We start from the raw sequence: 22,340 nt of genomic DNA on the forward strand, positions 1-22,340 counted from the left end.
ATAAATAAAATGTACTACTTTCATTTTATTTGTGTCCACAATTTCATAAAAGTTAACATAAGATATAAAAAATTAAAATGACGGATGGCTGTCATTTATAATTGTGTCTATGTTAGTCTTTTTTTTAAAAAAAAAATTTACATTATCGGTTATAAATTGATCTTTAAAAATAAAGTATAATTTAAGTAAATTACTCTAAAGTCCTTTGAATATTTAAGGTGATGTGGGGGAGGGGGGGGGAGGGTCAATCAAGTATTTGAACCACCCTCCAAAATTTATAAATGGGAAAATATGCTGAACCATGAAATTATAAATGAAAAGTAAAAAACAATGAGAAATAAAAAAATATGTACTTTGCAAAGATTTTATTTTGCAATGCCTTCCTATATAATTTGATTTTCTAAAATCATTTTAATTTTAAAAAAATATTTATTAAATCTGTTGTCTCAAAATTACGAATACAGGATATTATTAATTTAACTAATGATTTCTTCACCTTCCTCCCCAATACAATTTTACACCCCCCCCCCCACACCCCGTAAAAAATTCTTACCCTCTACCCCATCCTCACACTTTCAATCTTGTGTTACCCCCCTTCCGGTTATCTCTTTCTTATGCGCTAATAAATCTAAGTTCGCCATCTTTTAAATGAGATTCGTGATTTGCGAAATAAGCTAAAATATTTATTAGGTATTATGTTTACATATCGAATCTATTAAAGTGAAATATAAATATTTAGTAATAAATGTAAATGACTTGAATTTGGTTAATTATTATTTTTGTAATATTTATACTTTTTACACTTATTTAAAAATACCTGAAATTTTTTTTTTACCTGTTTTGGGAGTCAGAAAATATTTTGTAGGAGCCTGATCTCCTAAAATTATTCCTTGGCTTAATATACTCTTCATAGATCGCTGAAAAATATTATCAGCCTGGTTTAAATAAAACATTTGGGCTATTAAATAAAATATTTTTATTAAATAATTCTTTTATCTTTTTGCTAATGCTGGGAAAAAGTGTAGCAAATTCAAAACATTCAATATGCGTAAAGATTTAAATCTAATTGGAGAGAGATATGATGCAAGATCGTTACTGAAATTGGAGGGGGGTACATATTTATGAAGTCGTTATCGTCATTAATAAAATTAAAGGGGATAGGGAAGGGCTTAGTTTTGACTTGGGTTTCCTTTTTTGATAATTTTCACCCCCCCCTTCCATTTTAATTTCTTTTTTTGCTAATTTAGATTTGCTAGGAAGTTGTAAAGTTTTCGAGGAACAGAGGGGGGATGTAATATAATCATTAGCTTGGAGGGGGGTTTAAAAGCCGATGTTCTATGTCATACCCTAGTACAATACAGGTTTATATAAAATTTCTTAATACTCTACGACGTAATATATTATCAATTCAATTTATTTTATATATTGATAAAATTTGGAAATTAATTAAAATTTGGAAATTAATTAAAATTTGGAAATTAATTAAAATTTCACAATTTTTAAAAAAGATAAAACACTCAAAAATCATATGATTATATTTTAACTTTTTAAAGGCAAATTGTTTGAAAGAAGAAAAAGGGAAATTATATTTTTTTTTAAAATCAACTTATTTATTTAAATTATATATATTTAAAAATTAATTGTTTACAATATATCATCCATCATTTTATTCTATTTGTTATATTTACTAGTTATACTAAACTATCTTATTTGCTATGCTATAGGTATGTATATTGTATATACTCTTTATATATACATAATACTAATATTAGATCATATTTTATACATTATAAAAAATTATAACTTAGTATATATTATTTACTTTATTATATATTATGAAAGATGTTTTTTTATTTAAATTTAAATAAAACATATATACAATAATTATTCAATAAATTGCAAAGTTTATATAAGAATGATGAAGGATATAAATAAATATAAGACGATCTCTTTTAAAAAGGGATAGAATTTTCATAAACACTTAAAAAGTCTAGAAAATAATAGACATTTTTTAAAAAGCATATTTTTTAAAAATTAAATTGCATAATTAAAAAATACCATAACAATACTAAATAATCCTAATGAAAGAAAAATATCCATTTAAAAAGGTTGATGATCAAAAATAAAATATGGGAGGGTTTTTTATACGTTATTTTACTTTTTCAAAAAAAATTATTTAATATTATAAAATAATGTAAAATTCGCCATATATTTAAAATTAAAAATCTAATTATTAAAATAATACATACATTTATTATTATTATTTATACTTAAAAATCATTAAAAAAAACCCTAATTTTATATTAAAAAAGAAAAAAGAAGTGTTTGTTATTTTTTTTTGTATATCCAAAAAGGAAAAACGTTATCACTCAATATGTATCATATTTCATAGTCCTGATCATTTCTTTAAAAAAGTATACCATAAACGTAAAATGCCCCGACCACTAAGAGAAACATACGGCGGTGCTAAGCCCCCTTATTCTTACATAAGTCTAACGGCTATGGCAATTCAAAGCTCACCCCAAAAGATGTTACCGTTGTGTGACATCTACAAATTCATAATGTCCCGGTTTCCGTATTACCGCAAGAACGCCCGTAAATGGCAAAACTCGCTCCGCCATAATCTTTCCTTCAACGATTGCTTCGTTAGGGTTCCCAGAAGACAAGACTCTCCCAGAGATGAGGTTGGGCCCACTATTCCGTCCGCAAATATTGGGGCTGGTAGCGGAAGCAAAGGGAGCTATTGGGCTCTTCACCCAAAGTGCGGCAATATGTTCGAGAACGGAAGCTTTTTACGAAGGCGAAAACGTTTTAAATTCGGTGCCAAAGGTAATACGGTGGATAAAATGGATTCATTTGTTCCAATTTCAACCGCAAATAAAATTAACATTCCCACGTATTTTAGCGATTTGACGGATAATTTTATCAAAATAAAATCGAACGTAAATACTATTTCAACGATTAAAGATTTGAACTCGATAACTAAAACATTACCTGGAGAGGAATATTGCCAAGCAACTGGTCACCCTTATCTTAGCTGTGTGCCTTATTATTGTTATTGCTACTTAAATGAATTACCAAGACTTTACCAGCCACCTCATCAAACACCATCTCAGTCATCTTTGACTAACAATTTATTGGAAAAAGAATACTGGAGGAATTCGAACCAAAGCCGGTATCTTGCCCGTCAATTGTCTCATACAAAAGCCCCATCAATGTTAAGCGACGCTAATTATAAAAACGATCGCAAAACAAAATATATCCGCAATGTGGCTAAAGGGAGATGTTATACCAACTTACATATCCAACAAAATCAGAGTCCTTATTCTCATAATCGTAGTTCACATTCCATTACTCATTTATCATCATCTAACCACGATAGCAAGAATGCTGACTGCCGCAGAGAAAACCATTTATTGAAGGTATCAAAAGTAACGTTGTCAACTTTAAAAAACGATCACACTCCAAGTCAAAGGCATGACGAAGGCCATAATGTTATCAAACAGAGTTTAGGCTTCTCCATCGAGAGCATCATTAAAACCGAACCGTCTTCGAAACGATCTTTGTCGCCTACCGCTGATAGGCTCGAAGATAACAGATTTCATCATACGCCCAACTTTCAATCCTTTAATACTTTACCCCTTTATCACTTAGCCCCTTGGTCTGATCCTTCTACCTCTGAAGCTTTACATTGTAATCCATTGCCATTCAAATACGATTCGAGTCGGCCGGACAAACCTTCGAACATTTCACATTTTTCAATCGATTCCTTAATACAGAACCGCATAGCATCTTAACGTCCGAAAATGCAAATATTTACCGAATAGCTCAAAGAGTGATTAATAATAATAAATATGATAATCGAATCAAATATATAAGATAATTTACTTTGATTATCTTCTTGTTAATATTTAACTTCATAATAAGCAAACGAAATCATTTTCTATTTTAAATTCTCAGGGTAATGTTCAAGCAAAATAGAAATAAGAAATTTTTCGAAAATTTAATAAATAAAGTTTTGCGATTAAAGATTTTATAAAAAATACTCTTCGATATTCTTTAATAATCAAGCCCTTTCCATTTTTTTTGCAGCAATTGTCATTTTAATATATACCTTAGATTCTCCCCGGTCTCAACACTTTGTAAATATTATTATTTTTTTGTTAAATTTATGCTTATAAAAAGAATATATAAACTATAATATATAAATAATTCAGATTTAGGAGATAAATAAATTGATTATTAATTTAATGATTTTGTTATGAAGTTCTCCTATATCCTAAATGATGATAGATTAAGTTCTCTTCTCTATAAGCGATATTATTGATATTTTTAAGTCATAAATTTGTTTAAAATTTCGTTTTTTTTGCTTATGTAAAATTTAATTAATTTAAATCGCATTCTCTGTTATTAGTTATTACCATGTAATTTAAAAATAATTAAATCAAGCCCATATTATAATATAAAAATACCGAATAATAACGTAAATTATTGTTTGTTATATATATAAACATATAGTGCATTTTACTAAACCATATTCGATAACTATTAATTTATATACATATACCTGTTATATCTTTTTAAAGGGTAATAAAAAAAACAATATAGAAAATGAAGTTAAAACTCTTTTTTATTGGAAATATTAAAGGTATGTAGGTAAGTTCATTATGAAGCAGTATACTATTTATCGATTATTTAAAATAAACGAATTTTTTCGTTTGTCATTTAATTATAAAATATTATTATATTTACAATTTTACGTATATATAAATATATTTGCCTATTTAAAATATCAGTTTCTTTCTTTTTTTAGCTTAAAATATACATGATATGATATTATACATTTTTATAAAATAAATACATTTTATACAACTATATATAAAACAGAAACACGTATTACTTAAATAATAAAAATACTAAATTTAAAAAGCTTTATAAAATAGTTATAAATTATTATTGATATAAAATGTAATGGATAATTTTTTGTATAAACAAAAATATATTATAGGCCCAATATTCTGAATAAATATAAAGGGTAGCCAAGACCGGGGGCTTCCTAATAGACAAATGCCACTAAAAAATTAACTTGATAATTAAATAAATATAATATTTTTATATTTTTAAAAGCTTGTATATTGTGTATTTTTTTTGATATATTATTTTTATTATTAATATTAATATGTCAACACAAAATTTATATATGATAAAAAAATATTCCAAATTAAATAATATAAAGGTGAAAAGTGTAAAATGATAAGAATAAGGAAGAAAAGGTGGGTCTAGAGAAGATCTGTGGAGAGAAGACTGCCATTGAAACTTTGATTCGCTTTAAGGATAGTCTCTGTCTGAGAGAAAAGCCTTCTCCAGTATGCTTGCGGATGTGAGATCCGCAGAAGTGAGGAAAGGTTATTGTACAATTTAGGCGAATTCCTATTGCATGGGTTAGCGCATCGTTGGTTAGTTGGTAAAATATAATCTCCTTTCTATCAATATGTTATAAAAATAAGCTATAAATTTGAATCTCTTAGCAAATTTAAAAGGGTTAGACATTCTAAATCATATTCATGCCAAACAATGTACTATAATATTTCATTCATTGTAGATAGGGGGGGGGGGGCTTCAATTAAATTCATGATCCTAAAAATAACTCTTTTATATTCACAATAGATATTGGTAGTAGAGCTAAAATAATTGAAGTTATTCTTTTTTATGAAGGGAGTACCATTATAATTAAAAAGGTGTGATTAATAATGTAAGAATATCGCCACTGAAGGTGGTCAAAATTTTTTAGGGGAGTAGGCATAGGTTTCTGAAGGGGGCTTGCATCCAGTGAATCCTGCATGTAGACGCTGCATAGCAGGATAGCATCATCTAAGGTTTAGAAAGTAGACTGCTCGAAATAAAGGAAGTGAGACCAAGATCGATGGGAGATAGAATCCCTAATTCACAACTTTTGGTGGGTAATAAAGCCTGAAAGCCCAAGCTTTTTCATTAAATTTTAGATTAAAAATACTTTCGGTTAGATCTTTTTCTTCCTTTTTCATAAATACTGAGAGGGATAGGATATTTAAAAATGAGCGTAGGGTATATAGTATACGTGGAATGTTAAAGAAGTTTTTAAGGAGGAAGAATGACTTATGCGAGGGTAGCAAGTCAAAGTGGTCACCAAGCTTATGAATGATATCAAGTGTAGAGTGGAGAAAGGAGAATAAGACAAAAAACGCATCCCATTTTCTTGATAATGTGTACGGCCTTATTGGTTTCCAATTGAGGTCCACTAATAATTCTGTCGCCTAAATACCAAACGTGGAGTAAATGTGTGCATTTTGAATTAATGGTTTGAATTATATTATTGAATGTAAGGCTAAATAAAAGGGATCCTAGGGGATCACCTTTTTGGATGACCTAGGCTGAGAGTATTTTTTGTGGGGAAAGTTGAACCAATATCTATTGTTCTGATATCTTTGTTAGGCTTCTGTAAAGCTATAAGTCTGGCAAAAAGAAAGGGGGAGACAAAGCTGGGAACATCACCATATGATTCGGTTGCACAAGTTTGTGATTTTAAGAAGGATGGAAATTTTTGAGATGATCAATGGAGAAATTGCGTCCTGAGGAATATGGCTTTGACCCCATCTAGGCCGTGATCTCGATGGAAAGTTAGGATTGTCTTCCTTACTTCGTCTGAAGTGAAATCGGAAGCATAATGAGAATAAGGTTGTTGGATGATTGGTGTTGAAGTGGTAGAAGGGTGTTTTGAAAGGAGTTTTATGTATGTCTCATTTGAGTGGTTAACTAGTGAATCATAAGAAGAGGCCAATTTAAGAGCACCTTTAATATTTAAACAGTTGATTTTTTTAAAATAACTTTGGTTAAGCTCAATAGGAGAAGCTTTTTTTTGTTATAAAAAATTGTGAGACCCTTATACTTTTGTAGATGGGAGAAACGTTTCAGAAGGCATCTTTATTTGTTGATTTAAAAAAATTCTTAAGGATTTATCAGGTAATTTAAAGGTATTATAGCCGAAAAATAGGAATTTAAACCCTTCCGTCTCACGATTAAAGTTTTTCAATATAGAGGAGATGAAATCAGAGAGATAGCCACTTTTAACTTAGCACCTTTGGGAATTCTCGATGATGTTAGGTTTTCTGGTATTGAGGAATACGCCTGAGAAAGATGTATTAGAAACGTGATTTAAAGAGAGTTCTATGAAAGGGCTGGGAAGCAGGGAAGCGTTCTGGGAGAGAGGTAAAAGCTTTGAATGAGAGCACCTGTTAATAATTTGTCCATGAATATAAAATTTACCATCATTTATTAAATGTATAAGCTTCAGACAGGAAGGGCAAATTTTGGGTTCAAAGGGGGTGGCCATAGTTATAATATCGCAAAGCGGTCATTAATAAAGCTACTGCCAAATATTAGAATGTAAAGCAAATAATTTGAGTGAATGGCGCGACTACGTGTGAGAAAAATATATCAATTTAACAGATGGGAAAATGAAAAAATTGATTAAAATAACGCAAATGCGAATGTTTAAGGCTACTTATATCCAGATGTGAAAATAAAAATTGATGAAAAGAAGCGCGAATGGATAACGCGAAATTTATCAAATTTGACCCGAATTAAACAAAGGAAATAAAGTCATGTTATGGATCGACGAAAATAAAGACGTTGGGCTTCTGTCATCAAATAGGTTTTATTATATAATGCAAAAATATGTGAAGGCGCGATGATGAATAATTCAAAAAATGATAAGATAAAAAATATATTAAAAATCTGAAGCAAAACGAGCGAAAATTGAGATATAGAAGAGTGCATTATTAATAAGCGACTAATTAATTTTGCGCAAAGTAATTAAGTGAAATTTGTGCATCACGAAACCAAAAGGAATATGGGATATATGAAAATAATAATTAAGTGGGTGGTAATTAATTTAGCGATAAAAAAATTGACGTTTAAAATTAACCGTTTTTATGAAATTAAATTAGGGGGCAGGGGAAGACCGAAGGTGGTTATAGAGGTTGCCTAGACACTTCATCCTCAAATTTTTATTTATCAAATTATTTTTTCTTGAAAATCTCAAATATATATATTATAGTTTATACTGTGTTAATGTACATATTCAAATGATTAAATCCAGTAAAATAAAAAATTTATTTAATAAGGCTGTTAAACAAAAATATAGTTCACATATTTTTTGCTTAGCTAAGAATTATGTATTCAAATTATAATATTTTATATAGATAGATTCCCTGTTGGAACATATTTTATTTAGCAATATATAAAAACCATTTAATAATAATTAATATAGGAAAACGATAAGTGGCCATAATAATCATAATTTAAAATACTATTTCTATTATTAATATTAATTTAAGACAGGCTCTGAGGTCCGGGTCCAGATAAAAAAAAATTCGGGTTGGTTTAGATAAGTCTCTATATTTACTTATACCTTTTAATTCATATCAGCCAGGAATTATTTAAATAAAAAAGTGTGGTTAGTTAACACCAAGAAAAAAATGAACTTTACTTAAAAATATCTAGCTTAAAAAATTGATTAGAGATAGTGTTGTTAAACGGCTCCATTTTGGTAATTTTAAATTTAGCCAAAATAAATTTTCAAGGCTCGAGATTTCAATAATAGATGGTGTCCAAACTTTTCTGTCATCAATGAACAAAATCTCCAGGCTTACATAAAATTTTTGGCTAATATATTGGGTTAGCGTTTTTTAAGATCAAGTCGCTTATCAACACTAATTGGAGGTGTATAGCTATAATTTTGTTTAATATATTAATGTTTGGGAGTTACACGCTCATTTATCTGATTAAAGTACCTTTTTTAAAATTATTTATCTGTCACTAGTATGTTTATTTTATTATAAATGTTGTTAAAATGTTATGTCATTTACTCTAGAGGTTTATTTATTTGTTTTAGTTTAGTTTATTTGCTTTTGGAGAGTTTAGTACTGTGATTAGATCCTCGAACCCTAGGAATCGATTCAAATTAAAGAACCGGAAAAACAATATTTCCTTTAAAACATGTCATTGCAATTTAATTAATGAACAAATATTCTATAACCAAACAACAATTCTACGAAATTTAATTAAACGTCAATCAAAATCCATTTATATTACTATATTAATTTTTTAAGTTTTTACCAGACTAACTTTAGATCATACCTATATAAAGTTAATCATTTAAAATTTTCTATAAAATAGGTTATCCATTGATCCATTAATTCGTTTTCCCTTTTTATATTGAGAAAAATGATCCCTTGCAAAACATTCTAATAAAATAATTGTGATTTTTTAAAAAAGGATATATTAAATGGAAAGTAATTTTTTTAAATAAAAAATAATTTATATATTTTTAGTATTTTAAGAATGACCACCGGCTATAAGACACTCTTCCCTCACTCTCATTATATATTTTTGATAATCAAAAAGTGTTCGAAAGCATATGAGATTTTAACAATCGAATATTTTAATTTATAATATACAAATAATACAATTATTCCGTTCTTTACAATAGGAATTTAGGATCACCTTATTTTCCATTCGTTATATAATATATTAAATAAAACACAAATATATAATTTCATACTCCATTTATTATTTAAAAAAAAAGATATTTGAATCTTATGTATTATAAATGTTTATGGAAAAATATATATAATTGACAGGTGGGAAAGGTATATTAATTATTTTTTTTGGTATACCTTTTTCAATGTTCTTTAACCAACTTAACTTAATAATATTTATGGTGATATGCAAGGGTAATTTATAATGGATTATTTATCTAATCTCCCCCATAAAAAGTTATGTCAAATTTTACATATTATAAATAGCGGTGCATCATAGCTTAGTTTTAACCAATTTTTATATCTCGGAAAGTCATAAAAATTATATAGTAAAGAGTATGGTAAAATAAAAGAATGGTTTCAATTTGCTGTAATTTCTTAAAATTCAATATAAACAAAATAATATATAAATATTTCATAAAGTTACAATTATACAAATGACATCACTGAATTTCGCCATCTTGTAAAATTGTTATTTAATTTATTTGTCGTAGAAAGAAAGGAACAAAGTTTATCATTTGATGGTATTTTTCTTTTGAAAATTGTCAGTTTAATTTAAATACACGTCTTTTCATATACCTCTTAGAGTAAAATGAAAAATCTATTGGCACTAAAGCCTAATAAATAGTATATCATATGAATGCTGATTGGTTCGGAAAAATTGTTATAATTTTACTAATATTTTCCTTTGGCATTGTAATCGTTACAATTTTACCAATATTTCCAAGTAGCATTGTTTTAGCACTGCTTATATTTTTACATCATACGTATTTTATCAATAATCTTAAACATATTTTTCAATTATTCTACAGACTTCTATCTGTGGGGGGGGGGGGGTGTCTTTTCTCACCATACATCTTTTATTTAGAGAATATGCAATAGGCTCCTAAAAGGGGTAGGGAGTAAAATATATTTTTGGAATAGAGGCGTAGGGAAGGCCATGGGTAATCGACGCAAGGGACTTGTCGGATCAGTGAATTTTATCTTAAAACCAGACATATTTAGAAATTCTTAAATAAGTAATAGCATTGTATAATATGTATATTTGAGTCTAAAATAATTTATACCCCTTGGTTATTTAATATATTTTATGAACAAATATGTATTTTATGTAAAAATCAAAATGTATTACACCACAATATTAGGGGGCATTAAAATATAGGGCTAGTCGGATCAATCAAATTATGCTTACAAAATGTAATAATATAAAATAAGGTACATTGGCTACTATATAAATTTATATCACCTATGCTATAATGCAATAGAATTAGGAAAAAATAAAATAATTTGTTAAAATTTTTGCACTTATTTTATAATTCAAATAATGTCATATTTTGTCATTTTTATATGAATTATTTTTATCTAATTGGTTTATTTATATTAAAAAACATGTCCATGGAAATATGGGAGACTGAATAAAATAATTATTTACAAGTATTTAAAAAATATATCGATATAACAAAGTTATATCGAACCAAAACAAGCTTTAGTTATCTACCCTGCCTTGATGGCTTAGAAATTACTTCATTAAAAATAAATCCCCTCTCATTACTTAAACTTAAACCAATAACTATAATTTTCTTTTTTAGAACTACCATTGTATAAGATTGTAGGGGTTTGGGCTATCTCATGGTATTTGTAAATTTAAATAACAATTATTTTTGGACCTATGATGATTTTGAAAAAATTGCGCCCACTAGCCCTGGCCGCTACTAATAATTGTACTATTAACTGATTTGTTCTTAAATTTTGAGATTTTAATCATATTTTTTTAATATATAAATAATTTACACATAGTAGGCAAAAATATCTACCTTATAACACATTGATTAATATAATAAAGATCTGGGTGAGTTTGAATGTCTTTGCTTTGTAGTCCTTAATTTTCCTATTTTCATCAATTCAAAAAATATATAATTGTGTGTAAAAAAATACATAATAATAAATTTTTTTAAAAGAAATAAAGATGAGGAGAGTGTGAGATCGGAGAGGGAAATGTGGTACCATAAATGCTCATGATACTATTGATTCATACAACTCGATCCTTAAAAGATTTTAATAAGTAAAGAGGGAACTGGCATACATTAATGAAAAGGTTACCAGAATTGGGTGATGTAAAAACTTGGGTCAATTATCACCCCTCCCTACAAATTTTTTCGATAACTCCCGGAATAACATAACTAATTCAAAATCAAATATAATTATTCCAAAAAAACTTTTCATTTATATATTTTAGAATTGGACACTTAAATTTAATTAACGTTTGCGAAATACTGAGGTTATGTGGATTAGTTTATAGTTGGGAGACTCTATCTAGAAGCGCATGGCGAAAAAGGGACCTGTCATACATTGAGACGCCAGTTAATTTTTTTCTGCCATCTCCATGGTTGAGCTATCTTTTCAAATATGAACCTTGGCAGCAGTGTTAGTTTCCGGTTTAGAATTTAATTTATCCTTTTTTGGAATCTAATACTAGAGATATAATAGATTAATTGATTCATTAAAAAAATATATATTAATAATTATTATTTTTACACAAACATTTGAAATATTTTGAGAAAACAGGAAAAATTATCAAAAATAATTTGCGCCGAGCAGACATAAAATTTAACATCTGAAGTTCTTTTGATAAATTTTAAATCTTAAAATATGTCTTAAATTGTCATATGATCGAATTTCCAAATTTGACTATATTATAGTAGCTTTTAATGATATTTTTATATGTTATTAAATATCTAAGGGATACTAAGTAAAATATTTATATTTGTAGAAAAATTAACCGTTCTTTTTTGCTGCTAACTTAAATAGTAACAAATTATTTTTATGATTTTTTTATCTGTATAATCTAAATATGCTCAAAATTTGGAGAAATCTAAAAATGAGTTTATATATTTTTTAAAAATCTGAACATATAAATTTTTACTTAAACAAGGGAAAATAATTTATGACAAAAATTTAAGAAAATTTTTATTTTATTGTTCCTTATAATATATTTCATTATTTTACACTACGTTATATTATATAACAATATGGTTTAGTTTGTTAGAGTTAATTATTTTGTATTAATAACGTATAAAATATAAATTTTAAATAAAATATAGCAATAAAAAATTAATTGTTAAAAAAATTAAAAAATCCGTACAATACAGATTATATACCTTATTTTTCAAATATTCTAAAATAATTTATAGGGAAGAAGGAGACAATTGATTAGCTTGAAGTTGAAATTAGACCTACCCTACTTTATGTTGCGTCATCTCCTGCTAAATAAATTTCTGTCCTGCGAAAAAATACCATAACATATTGTCCCACCAAATGTTTAGAATCATAGACTAGCTAAGAATCTATAAAAATTGTCAAAAATTAAATTTCATAAGGTGCCTTTTTATATGCATTTTATAATATTGGCTGCAAATTTTATTTATATTTTATCAAATTTCTATGTAACAAAAATAATTATGGAAAATTTCAAATTATATATGGAAAATATTATTATAAAAAATATCACCAATATTAAACTTTTAATAATGAATATTGTTCATTCGCAGATAATGTCACATAAATTTTGGTAAGAATCAAAACACAATAACAGAATATTATAAAACTAAGGAATTAATATCGCCAGTAGGCTGTATTTGCCGCAGATTGAATAATGATATTTATAATGGGCAAAATTAGTAGAATTAGTAACTATCAAGTGTTATAAATAAATTCATTAGATTCATGAATAAAATAAAGAAGAATCGAGTTGACAGATGTTGTATAGAACTTATCTTTAAGAGGGTTATGATTTTTGCGGCTAAATTTTTTCGTAAATTTTGAGTCCTTGAAAACTTATTTACTTTTGTTAAAACATCCCTAAATAAATGTAAAATCATTTTATGAAGATAAATTATCAGATGTATATTTTGGCTTATTCTATTCTTATCATATATGAGTAATATCAATTTTCAAAAATAACCTCTACATCAAAATTTATAAATTGAATCATTCAACTAGGACCACCGGGATTAATGCTATAATTTCTCCCTATTTAATATGAGATGACATTTTTTCCTCATTTCTGATATATAATCGGCGGATCAAATAGTATAAAAGCTAATGACATAATTATGATCAGATTATTATCAGCAATGGGGATAATGATAAACAACACAAGGGACCGGTACCATAGTAAAATCTTTATTGAATGTTCTAATCTGACATTGATAAGCATATAAAATCAATCTTTTAATATTAATATGTAGAAATAAGTTATAAATTTAAAGAAAATATACCTTAATAAATCAAAAATAACGATTAATCCTATCAAAAAAAATGGATTATATTCAATCCTCAAACTCTGTAATTTATTTGTATTTTTAATTTCTCATCTAAATGCCGCTAGAAAACACTTTTAGCTTAAGATCATGAAGAAAAAATAAACTTCAATATGATTCAATTTATTAGAAGACTTATTGGTAAAGCTAATTTTTAACATAAAATGCGTGGAGCAGTGGCCTCTACAACGGAGGGAGGGAGTCCGAAGCAACTGCATCTAAAAATTTGAGTAAAAAATTTTTTTTTTAAATTTAATTCTTTTATTGTTTTACTACATCCATCCATAACCAAGTATTCTCATTGAAACCATGAAAAATATGGTTATAAAAAAATCAAAAAGAGGTGAATTTAAAACAGGTACTTTTCAATTATAGTTGATGGCTCATATGATGTTTCGAAATCAGAAGTAATAGCTTTGTTAGTAAGATATATTAAAAATAGCGAGACGCCTAGCCCCTTGAAAGACTGATTGACATATATTGTACGGAAAATACAACTGGCCTCGATATTAAAAAGAATATAGTATCCAAACTTGGCTCCATGAATCTACCCCTCAAATTCCTAGTTGTTGACAAATTTAAAGGATTCTGAAAATCCTGCTACTTTCACTATGGCTAGTGCTATTTAGAATAGAAAAATTTTATTTTATTTTATCACTTTGTGTTTTGAATAAAATATTGTTGATAACAAGCTTGGCTTGTACAAAATTGCAAACCATTTCGAAGTAGGGTTTACAATAAATCAATTATTATTTTTTAATCCTAGTAGATAATTACTCTAAATTTTTGGATGTATTTTCAAAGGCACAAGATTTTAAGGAGAGAAATCTACCATTTGATTTTGAAAGTTCTAGTCTTCAAACAGTACAATCCAAAAAGGAGAGGTATATATACTTTCATCATTAAATATAATATTTTATTTTAGCTTTAAAACCAGTGTGTTTTATGCTGCACTTGATTTGATTATTATGCAGTTTAATGAAAGATTTAATGATGAATCGATGAAATTTTGAAATCAAACATCATTTTTTACACCAAAGGGAATGGCGAAAAAGTCAATCGTTAAATGATATCAAGGATATCTGTAAATTTTACCATTTAAATTTAAGTCCAATTTTTGAAGAAATGGTGAAGTTTCGAAATATTTATAAGATGACTAAAACGGGGGATGTAATTATTACACGTGACCTAGAGGCTAAAGAATCTAAAGATTTGATAGATTCTGAGAATTGTAAATTTATTTAATTAAAATATTTATACTAATACAACATTTGGTTTCTTTATCTGATGATGATGATAATTCTGAGACTTATGATTCAGACTGGAAAAAATATTCGTTTATTTTACCTTATCGTCTACCCCTAATTTAACTTATAAAAATATTTATTAATCATTCCTACTACCTCATGTACTGCCAAAAGGGTCATATGAGCAAGGTTGCCAGGTCTCCTCCCATCAGCGGGAGACTCCCGCAATTTTTAATTTATACGCAGACATCTCACTTCTGCAAAATTACCGCAATAGGAAGCCTACCGTAAAAATCTACCTCAATTTTTAAATTTCTCCCGCACAATATTTTTAAATAGCATCTTAACGTTTTTAATATATAAATAATAATTTTGAGAAACAGTTATATTTTTATATTTTTAAAATAAATTTTAAAGATTTATTCAAAAATCTAGTTTGTAAATTTCTTTCTATCCTTACCTTGATTTTATGTTTTATTTTTATCCAATAATAAATCAACATCATTCATTATTAATCACTTCCATGTGTGTTACCTATTTTGAAATGATAAAACGTTACCGATTTTCTTAATATTTATATAAAGTAATTATAAGAATTAATAGGGGGGGGGGGGGGGGTAACTAAACCAACAATCCCGGTCAAAGTTTGCGAGCCTTCGGCTAGCAAAATATTTTTTTTAGCTATTTTTATATTTCTACAGCAATTTTTTTCATATTTCAGAAAATATAAAACTTTTGTAATACCATCTCATGACCATGAGAGTTTTATATTATGATATAAGTATAAAAAGCATTGGAATCCTTAAAAATTGAATTGAATGATATACATACGTCATAGGCTCTTCAAATTTTTCTAAGGGTGGGGGAAGCCCCATTAGGTGGGGGTTTTCTTTATAAATTTTATTGGAGATCTTTAGGTACACTTATTGTAGGCCTTTGACTATTTTAGATTTTTATAAAAATAATTTAGATTTTCATTTTTTTTATTAAAATGCTTTTTTTCTTAAAATTTTGAATTATAGTCGTTATTTAAAAAAGTTATTAACTTTTACTAATTTTTCTTTCAATTTATAGTGATATATTATATACATTCTTTTAGGTAAGGAGGGAGGGTGTAAGTGGGTAATTTTTATTAGCTTAATGTGATATTTACGAAACAAGCAAATTTGCTATAGGGGGCTGGATTACGCGCCTCACACACGCTTATTATTTGTATTAATTTATTAAACTATTGACAAAAAAAATTGACAAGTTGGTACCTAATCTTTAATATATTTGAAATTGAATAATTTATCTACTTTTTTTACAAAGAACTAAATTAAGTATAAGGGGTATTTTCTTGTCAAAATAAAAAATGCCGAAAATTTTGAGCAAAAAATCTTTGACATGGTGTGTTGTTAAAATGCTCAATTTGAGTCTATTTTAAAAAAGGGCCCAATAAAGATAGCCAATTAAAAATCGACCCTAACCGGGCATCTTAACAACCCTACCAACATTACACTTTTATAATATTTTTAAAAATAAAGAGACCTTCAGTTGAAAACTTTGTAGGCATTTCCCCTCATCCTTGTTTTCATTAATCATAATATGTAAATTACAACACTATTGAAAAGTATAAAACGAGATTTTTTTTAAAGAAAAAAAAAATATATTTCATAATGAAAGATTTTTTTAAAAATGATCCTACCCTATTCCATATCCCAACCCTTCAACTTTAACTTCATCCAAGAGGTTACTCTCGATCCAGAACAGTAACCCATGAACCATACCAACACTTGAAATAACAATTTTTTTTGGAAAATCAGTTAATGGATGTAAAAATTTGTATCCTTTTTGCATTTTACATAATTTTAGTTCGGGGAACTTTTATCAGATTATTCCTTAATATGATTTAAAATTCTTTATTATTTTTAAATAAATAAATTTTTTATAAATAATTTTTATGTAAAAATATTTTTTTTTATTATTATAATATAAATTTATTTCTACATTTCATTTAATTATTTGTTCTCACAGGAGCCCCATGCAAATCATTTTTCTTAAGGAAAATAAATTCCGAAAAAGATAGTATATAAGTTTTTTTTTCTTCTTAAAATTTAATCCTATTATAGGATTACATAAAAAGATGTTTATATAGCATAAATTTGTAGAATGCACTTCTCTTATTAAAAATGATCTATTATATCATTAATTTTATTAGATTTGGAGTTCTTCAAAAGTTATGCCTCTTCTCCTGATGTAAAGGCAAAATACCACTTGCTAAGAAGAAAGCTTTATTTAGCTAGGTAATTTCTCACGCGCGTTTGACAGAGTATGAAGAGATTATTGTCAGAGCAATTATAAATATAAAAAACCCATAAGGATAAAAAAAAAAGAAATATTATAAAATTTTACTTAAGTGTATAATATATAATAAACATCTTCAGTTAAAAATGTTCACAATCATTATTGTTATACAATAAAAAATATTTATGATAACATGATTCTTTTGCAAATAAAGTTTGATATGATATACACGTGTCGTTGTTATACTTTTATACATCAGAGATAGTTTTGTTGAAGTGGTCATTAAAATATTATTATTTTATATTTTTTTAATTCTGATTTATAAAAAATAAATTACCTGGAATTCGTGATATAAAACCATCAAAACATAATGTAATTATGTAATTAAAATAAACATTCTTTAATTCAATTAAATTTGGTATTAATTAATTTTAAAAATAAAGGGTTCATAACTGTGTAAACAAATCGGGTTTTAAACTAGATATGAAAAAAAGGATTAATTTTCTTAAATTATATTGAACATGAAGTGAGTGTTTCCATTCGATTTTAAACAGGTTAAAAGATTAGCTGCCCGATCTTAACGATGCTCTGATATAAGTCCTACTGACATAATTAACACGAAACGAAAATTATAAAATAAAATTGAGAAAAAATCCTCTTTACATAAAATATGCAAATATACATCATATTATATATTCACACCGATTCCCCAGCAAAAATGGACTAAAAATTAGAAAATAATTTGAAATTGGAAAGAAAAATTCGTTACAAATATATTCAATGTTTATTTTAATTAATGATAGCAAAAAAAACTAATTCAGGAGATGACTTAAATTAGTGATCTGCATCGGGCCTAATTTTTCAAGCCCGGCCCGAAATTTTTTTAAATATAGAAATTAATTTTTATAATTACTCAAAATAAATAAAATGTTATATGTCGTTTAGTTTCAATAAATAAAATCAAATATTTTTGTTTTACATAAAAAATTCAATATAAAATTGATAAATTTAGATAATTTAAAAAATTTCTAAGGTCCGACCCGACCCGGCCCAAATTTTTTATTAAAAATAATAAGTTCGGCCCGAACCCGATTATTTTAAATAGGGCTAGGGTATGGGCCGGACAACTCTGCAGATCTCTAACTTAAATATTTTTAGAAGAAAGACCAAAAAAGTTTATATAATGAGAGGGGGGGGGTGGAGGTGTTAACTAAAATAAAACGCTAATAAGCAAAAAAAATATCCACAATATTTTAAGGAAATTTATTTATGATCATATTAATTTATCAAAACATTCTTCCTTAGAATCATAGGCCGAGCCAGAGGGAAGGGCAAGGATAAATCACCCCCCCCCCCCTTTTTCTTAAATTTGACTGTTTTCATAAATATCATTAGCTAATAAAAAAAATTCCCTCACACACGCCCCACTCCCCCAAAAATGTATCCAATATCACTATGAAGAAGAATTTGAAAGAAAAATTAGTAAAAGTTAATAACTTTTTAAAATAACGACTGTAATTCAAAATTTTTTTTGAAAAAAAGTGAAAACTTAATATTATTTTTATAAGCCATAGGCTTATAATAAGTGGGCCTAAGGACCTCCAATAAAATTCATGGGAAAAACCCCAACCTAATAATATTTTTTTCCTCTCCAAAATCCTGACTACGTCTATGCTTAGAATAATCTTATTCTAATTGTTTTTTTTTAGCTATATGAAGAGGTATATTTAAATTATAATAAAATTATTAAATCTAGGCTCCGACGCAACCCTGTCTGGAGACGTGTAAGTCTTTAATAAAGATACTATGAATGAATTATGTGATTTGATTTGTATTAAATATTTGTACATAAAAGCATGAGCTAAAATACCCACACATATATTCTCCAGAAATGGAAAATGAGGGACAAAAATCACCTATATACAAAAATTGTAAAAAATCGTAGGAATTTACTAAAACTACAACTTTTTTTGGGGAACTCTTTCCGCCTTAATCCTAACACAGTTAAGGAGGTTGGTCCAGGTGTGTAACTTCTGAGTTAGATGTTTGTAATAGGCTGCTTTTTAACTAACTCTCCCATTCACCCATTGTTTATGAAGAATGTATTCTCTTTTTTAAAATAAATTCACCCGCCTAAGTTTCACTATAAAATTTATTCGCAATAAACGACATTTACAAAAGTGTATCGCTATAAAAGTTTCACTGAAGAAGAATCGTATTTAACAATCTCTCAGAATTTTATTCAAAGAGAAATTTTGGGAAAACATGGGAATATAGAAAATTGCAAAATATGTTCAATCTCTGATATGGTGGAAAGGCCTTTGACTGCAACCTATAAATAAGATCACCTTAAAATTTTTATCGATTCCTCTAAAGAATGCTGCTCAGAAGAGAATTTGGTCTTATTTTGGAAGAGCTGATTCCATAAAAATCGTAATAGACTTATTAATAACGCGTGGGAAGTTAATTCCCATAAAATGCAATTTATATTTACAACATAAAATAATTGATACTAGATACAGTGGCGTATCCAGGATTTTCTTATAGGGGGGGAAAATTTTTTGGAGGCTTCGCCCCCAAACCCCTTTTACCTGGCCTTCGGCCACTTTCCCCCGGCCTTTGGCCGGGTCTTATTTAGCTATTCTATTAAATTATGAATAATTTAATAATAATTATATTTCTATTTTTAACTATTATTTACTAATTCGTGCTTATGGATAGGATATTACAAGCCTCTTTTTTATTATTTCAAGTTAGGTATATTATATTTAATAAAGTTTTTTTAAATGTAAAGGTTTATTTATATGTAAAGTTGAAATAAAATGTAATGTCATTTTTTTTATAAAATTTGCTTTAAAAACTAGCCTCAGTTTAAATTCTCATACAATATAAGTAGAATATAATTTTTTTTATTGAAAATACTAATAGTAGTTTAAAATATTGACTAGAAAATAATTAAATTAACAAGTTTTTTTTAACTTCTTATCAAATACAAGATTTTTAATTATTTCGTTTGTCTTTGGAACCAAATCTCTGTGTATATTTAACAGAGCTAACCCATTTAGCCGAGATTCAGTGTTGTAATTGTTGAAAAAAGAAGAAATAAATTTAATATAATACATAAAATGTCAGTTATTTTCTGACAGGGGAATTAAGTTTTCCTTGGGGGAAGAAGAGGAGATGATGATCACGGGGTGTATTTCATTGTTAGGAAAAACCCCTAGTGGGAGATGGGAAAATATTGAATAAGATGTCAGCTGTGAACCTTTGGGAGATGAAGAAATGGATAATAATTATATTAAATTTTGGTATATTTTTTTATGTTAATGTATAGAGATTGTTGTTGATGTTTTTAAAAAATAAATTTGAGTCTTATTATTATGAAATTATGGTTTGTTTTGTGTTATGGGATATGGTTTGTAATATTTATGGTTTGATATAGAGGTTTTTGAAATTGGTGCACGATGACTATAGGATAGTTTCGATTCCAGGGTTATTCGGTATTTTAAAGGTAAAAACAAAATTTTTGTATAAATATTATATGAAAAATTTTAACCATGCAATGTACTAAAAACTATACAGATACGTGAGTTTAAAAATTTCTATACTTTTATATTTAACTTTAAAAAATGTAAGATTGAAAGTAGGTAATGAGTATTAGGCAGAAATATGGAAATAAGATCAGGAATTTAAGACAGTAATATTTGGTATATTATCTTATGTCTAGATGTATATGGTACATCTAATTTTGATCATTATTTGGGATGCCTTAAAACTCATTGAATGGTGTTATAGGTATTCCGTCATAGGAAGCTGAAAGACCTCATGAACAGCAGGACAGAAAGGATTGTTAAATATTTAAATATGTGAAATTTATGAAAATATATATGGATATAGACTTTTGTAATAAAGTGTGTATTATTTAATTATGCATTTTGGGTTTGTAAAGGGATGAATATGTATGGGATAATTTATTATTAATTAATGTTAATATATTGCATAGGTAACATATGATATATTTAACTATGAATTATTATTTATAATGTTAATATATTGTATAGGTAACATATGATATATTTAATTATGAATGAGAATTTGAAGTATGATGAAGTCAGAATAATATCTATAATGTTAGATGTGGATAGTTATTTTGATTTAGTGTCTGCATTTAGTGTATATATAAATTGGATAGGAATTTATATGATACATTAGATGGTGTATAATATTTTTTTTTTCAAATTATGAAATCTTTATATTTAATATATATATTTTTTTTTAAATTATAAATTTTTATAAGAAGTTTTATTTGCAATTATTATATTATTTGTGTGGTATGCAATGATGTGAAGGGAAAATATTTTTACAGAAAAGGTCAGCCCGTGTTGAGGGGTATGCCTTGAGGTGAAAATATTGTTTAGTTTGCATACTGGGGAAAGTTTTTTTTTTGTAAATTTATGCTGCATAATACATTTTTTTTATCTTTTTAATAATTTTATAACACATCACATTTTACTATTTAATTATGAACATATTTTTAAAGAAAAGACTCAAATTATTTTATATTGTGAAGGTATATTAAAAATTCTTTACATATATACCATATAGCTCATTATATTATCAATTTTTGTTACTTTGCATTCTACATTTTTGTGAATTTGTGCTAATTGTGATGACAGAGTTAGGTAGAAATGGTATATTTTTCTTAGGATACTGAGTAATTCCTAGATGGAAAATATTGTATTTTCTACATATTATATATTTGTTCCTTCATATATAATATTAAATGTATTTATATACGTATGTATTGTAATTTTATTTATAATCTTTGTTCGGCCAAGTTTCGCAATTATTTTTAATACCTAAAGATGGATTTTTATATTCATTTTAGGAAATATTTATAAAGATGTAGC

The 22,340-nt window shown here is 27.0% G+C and overlaps 1 protein-coding gene and 1 long non-coding RNA gene across 2 annotated transcripts; both read left to right on the forward strand.

The window, feature by feature from the left end:
- The first annotated feature begins 2,432 nt into the window (after window positions 1–2,432).
- Window positions 2,433–3,797, forward strand: LOC135923934 (forkhead box protein J3-like). Its single transcript, XM_065458957.1, has one exon. The coding sequence runs from the start codon at window positions 2,433–2,435 to the stop codon at window positions 3,795–3,797; it is 1,365 nt and encodes a 454-aa protein (XP_065315029.1).
- Window positions 3,798–20,554: 16,757 nt separating this feature from the next.
- On the forward strand, window positions 20,555–21,356 carry LOC135922289 (uncharacterized). Its single transcript, XR_010570828.1, has 2 exons — window positions 20,555–20,738; window positions 21,226–21,356. It is a non-coding gene; the product is annotated as an uncharacterized LOC135922289 (long non-coding RNA).
- The last annotated feature ends 984 nt before the right edge of the window (window positions 21,357–22,340 follow it).

Source organism: Gordionus sp. m RMFG-2023, chromosome 1 (assembly GCF_954871325.1).
Source record: "Gordionus sp. m RMFG-2023 chromosome 1, tfGorSpeb1-WG-v2, whole genome shotgun sequence".
Taxonomy (NCBI): Eukaryota; Metazoa; Nematomorpha; class Gordioida; order Chordodea; family Parachordodidae; genus Gordionus; species Gordionus sp. m RMFG-2023.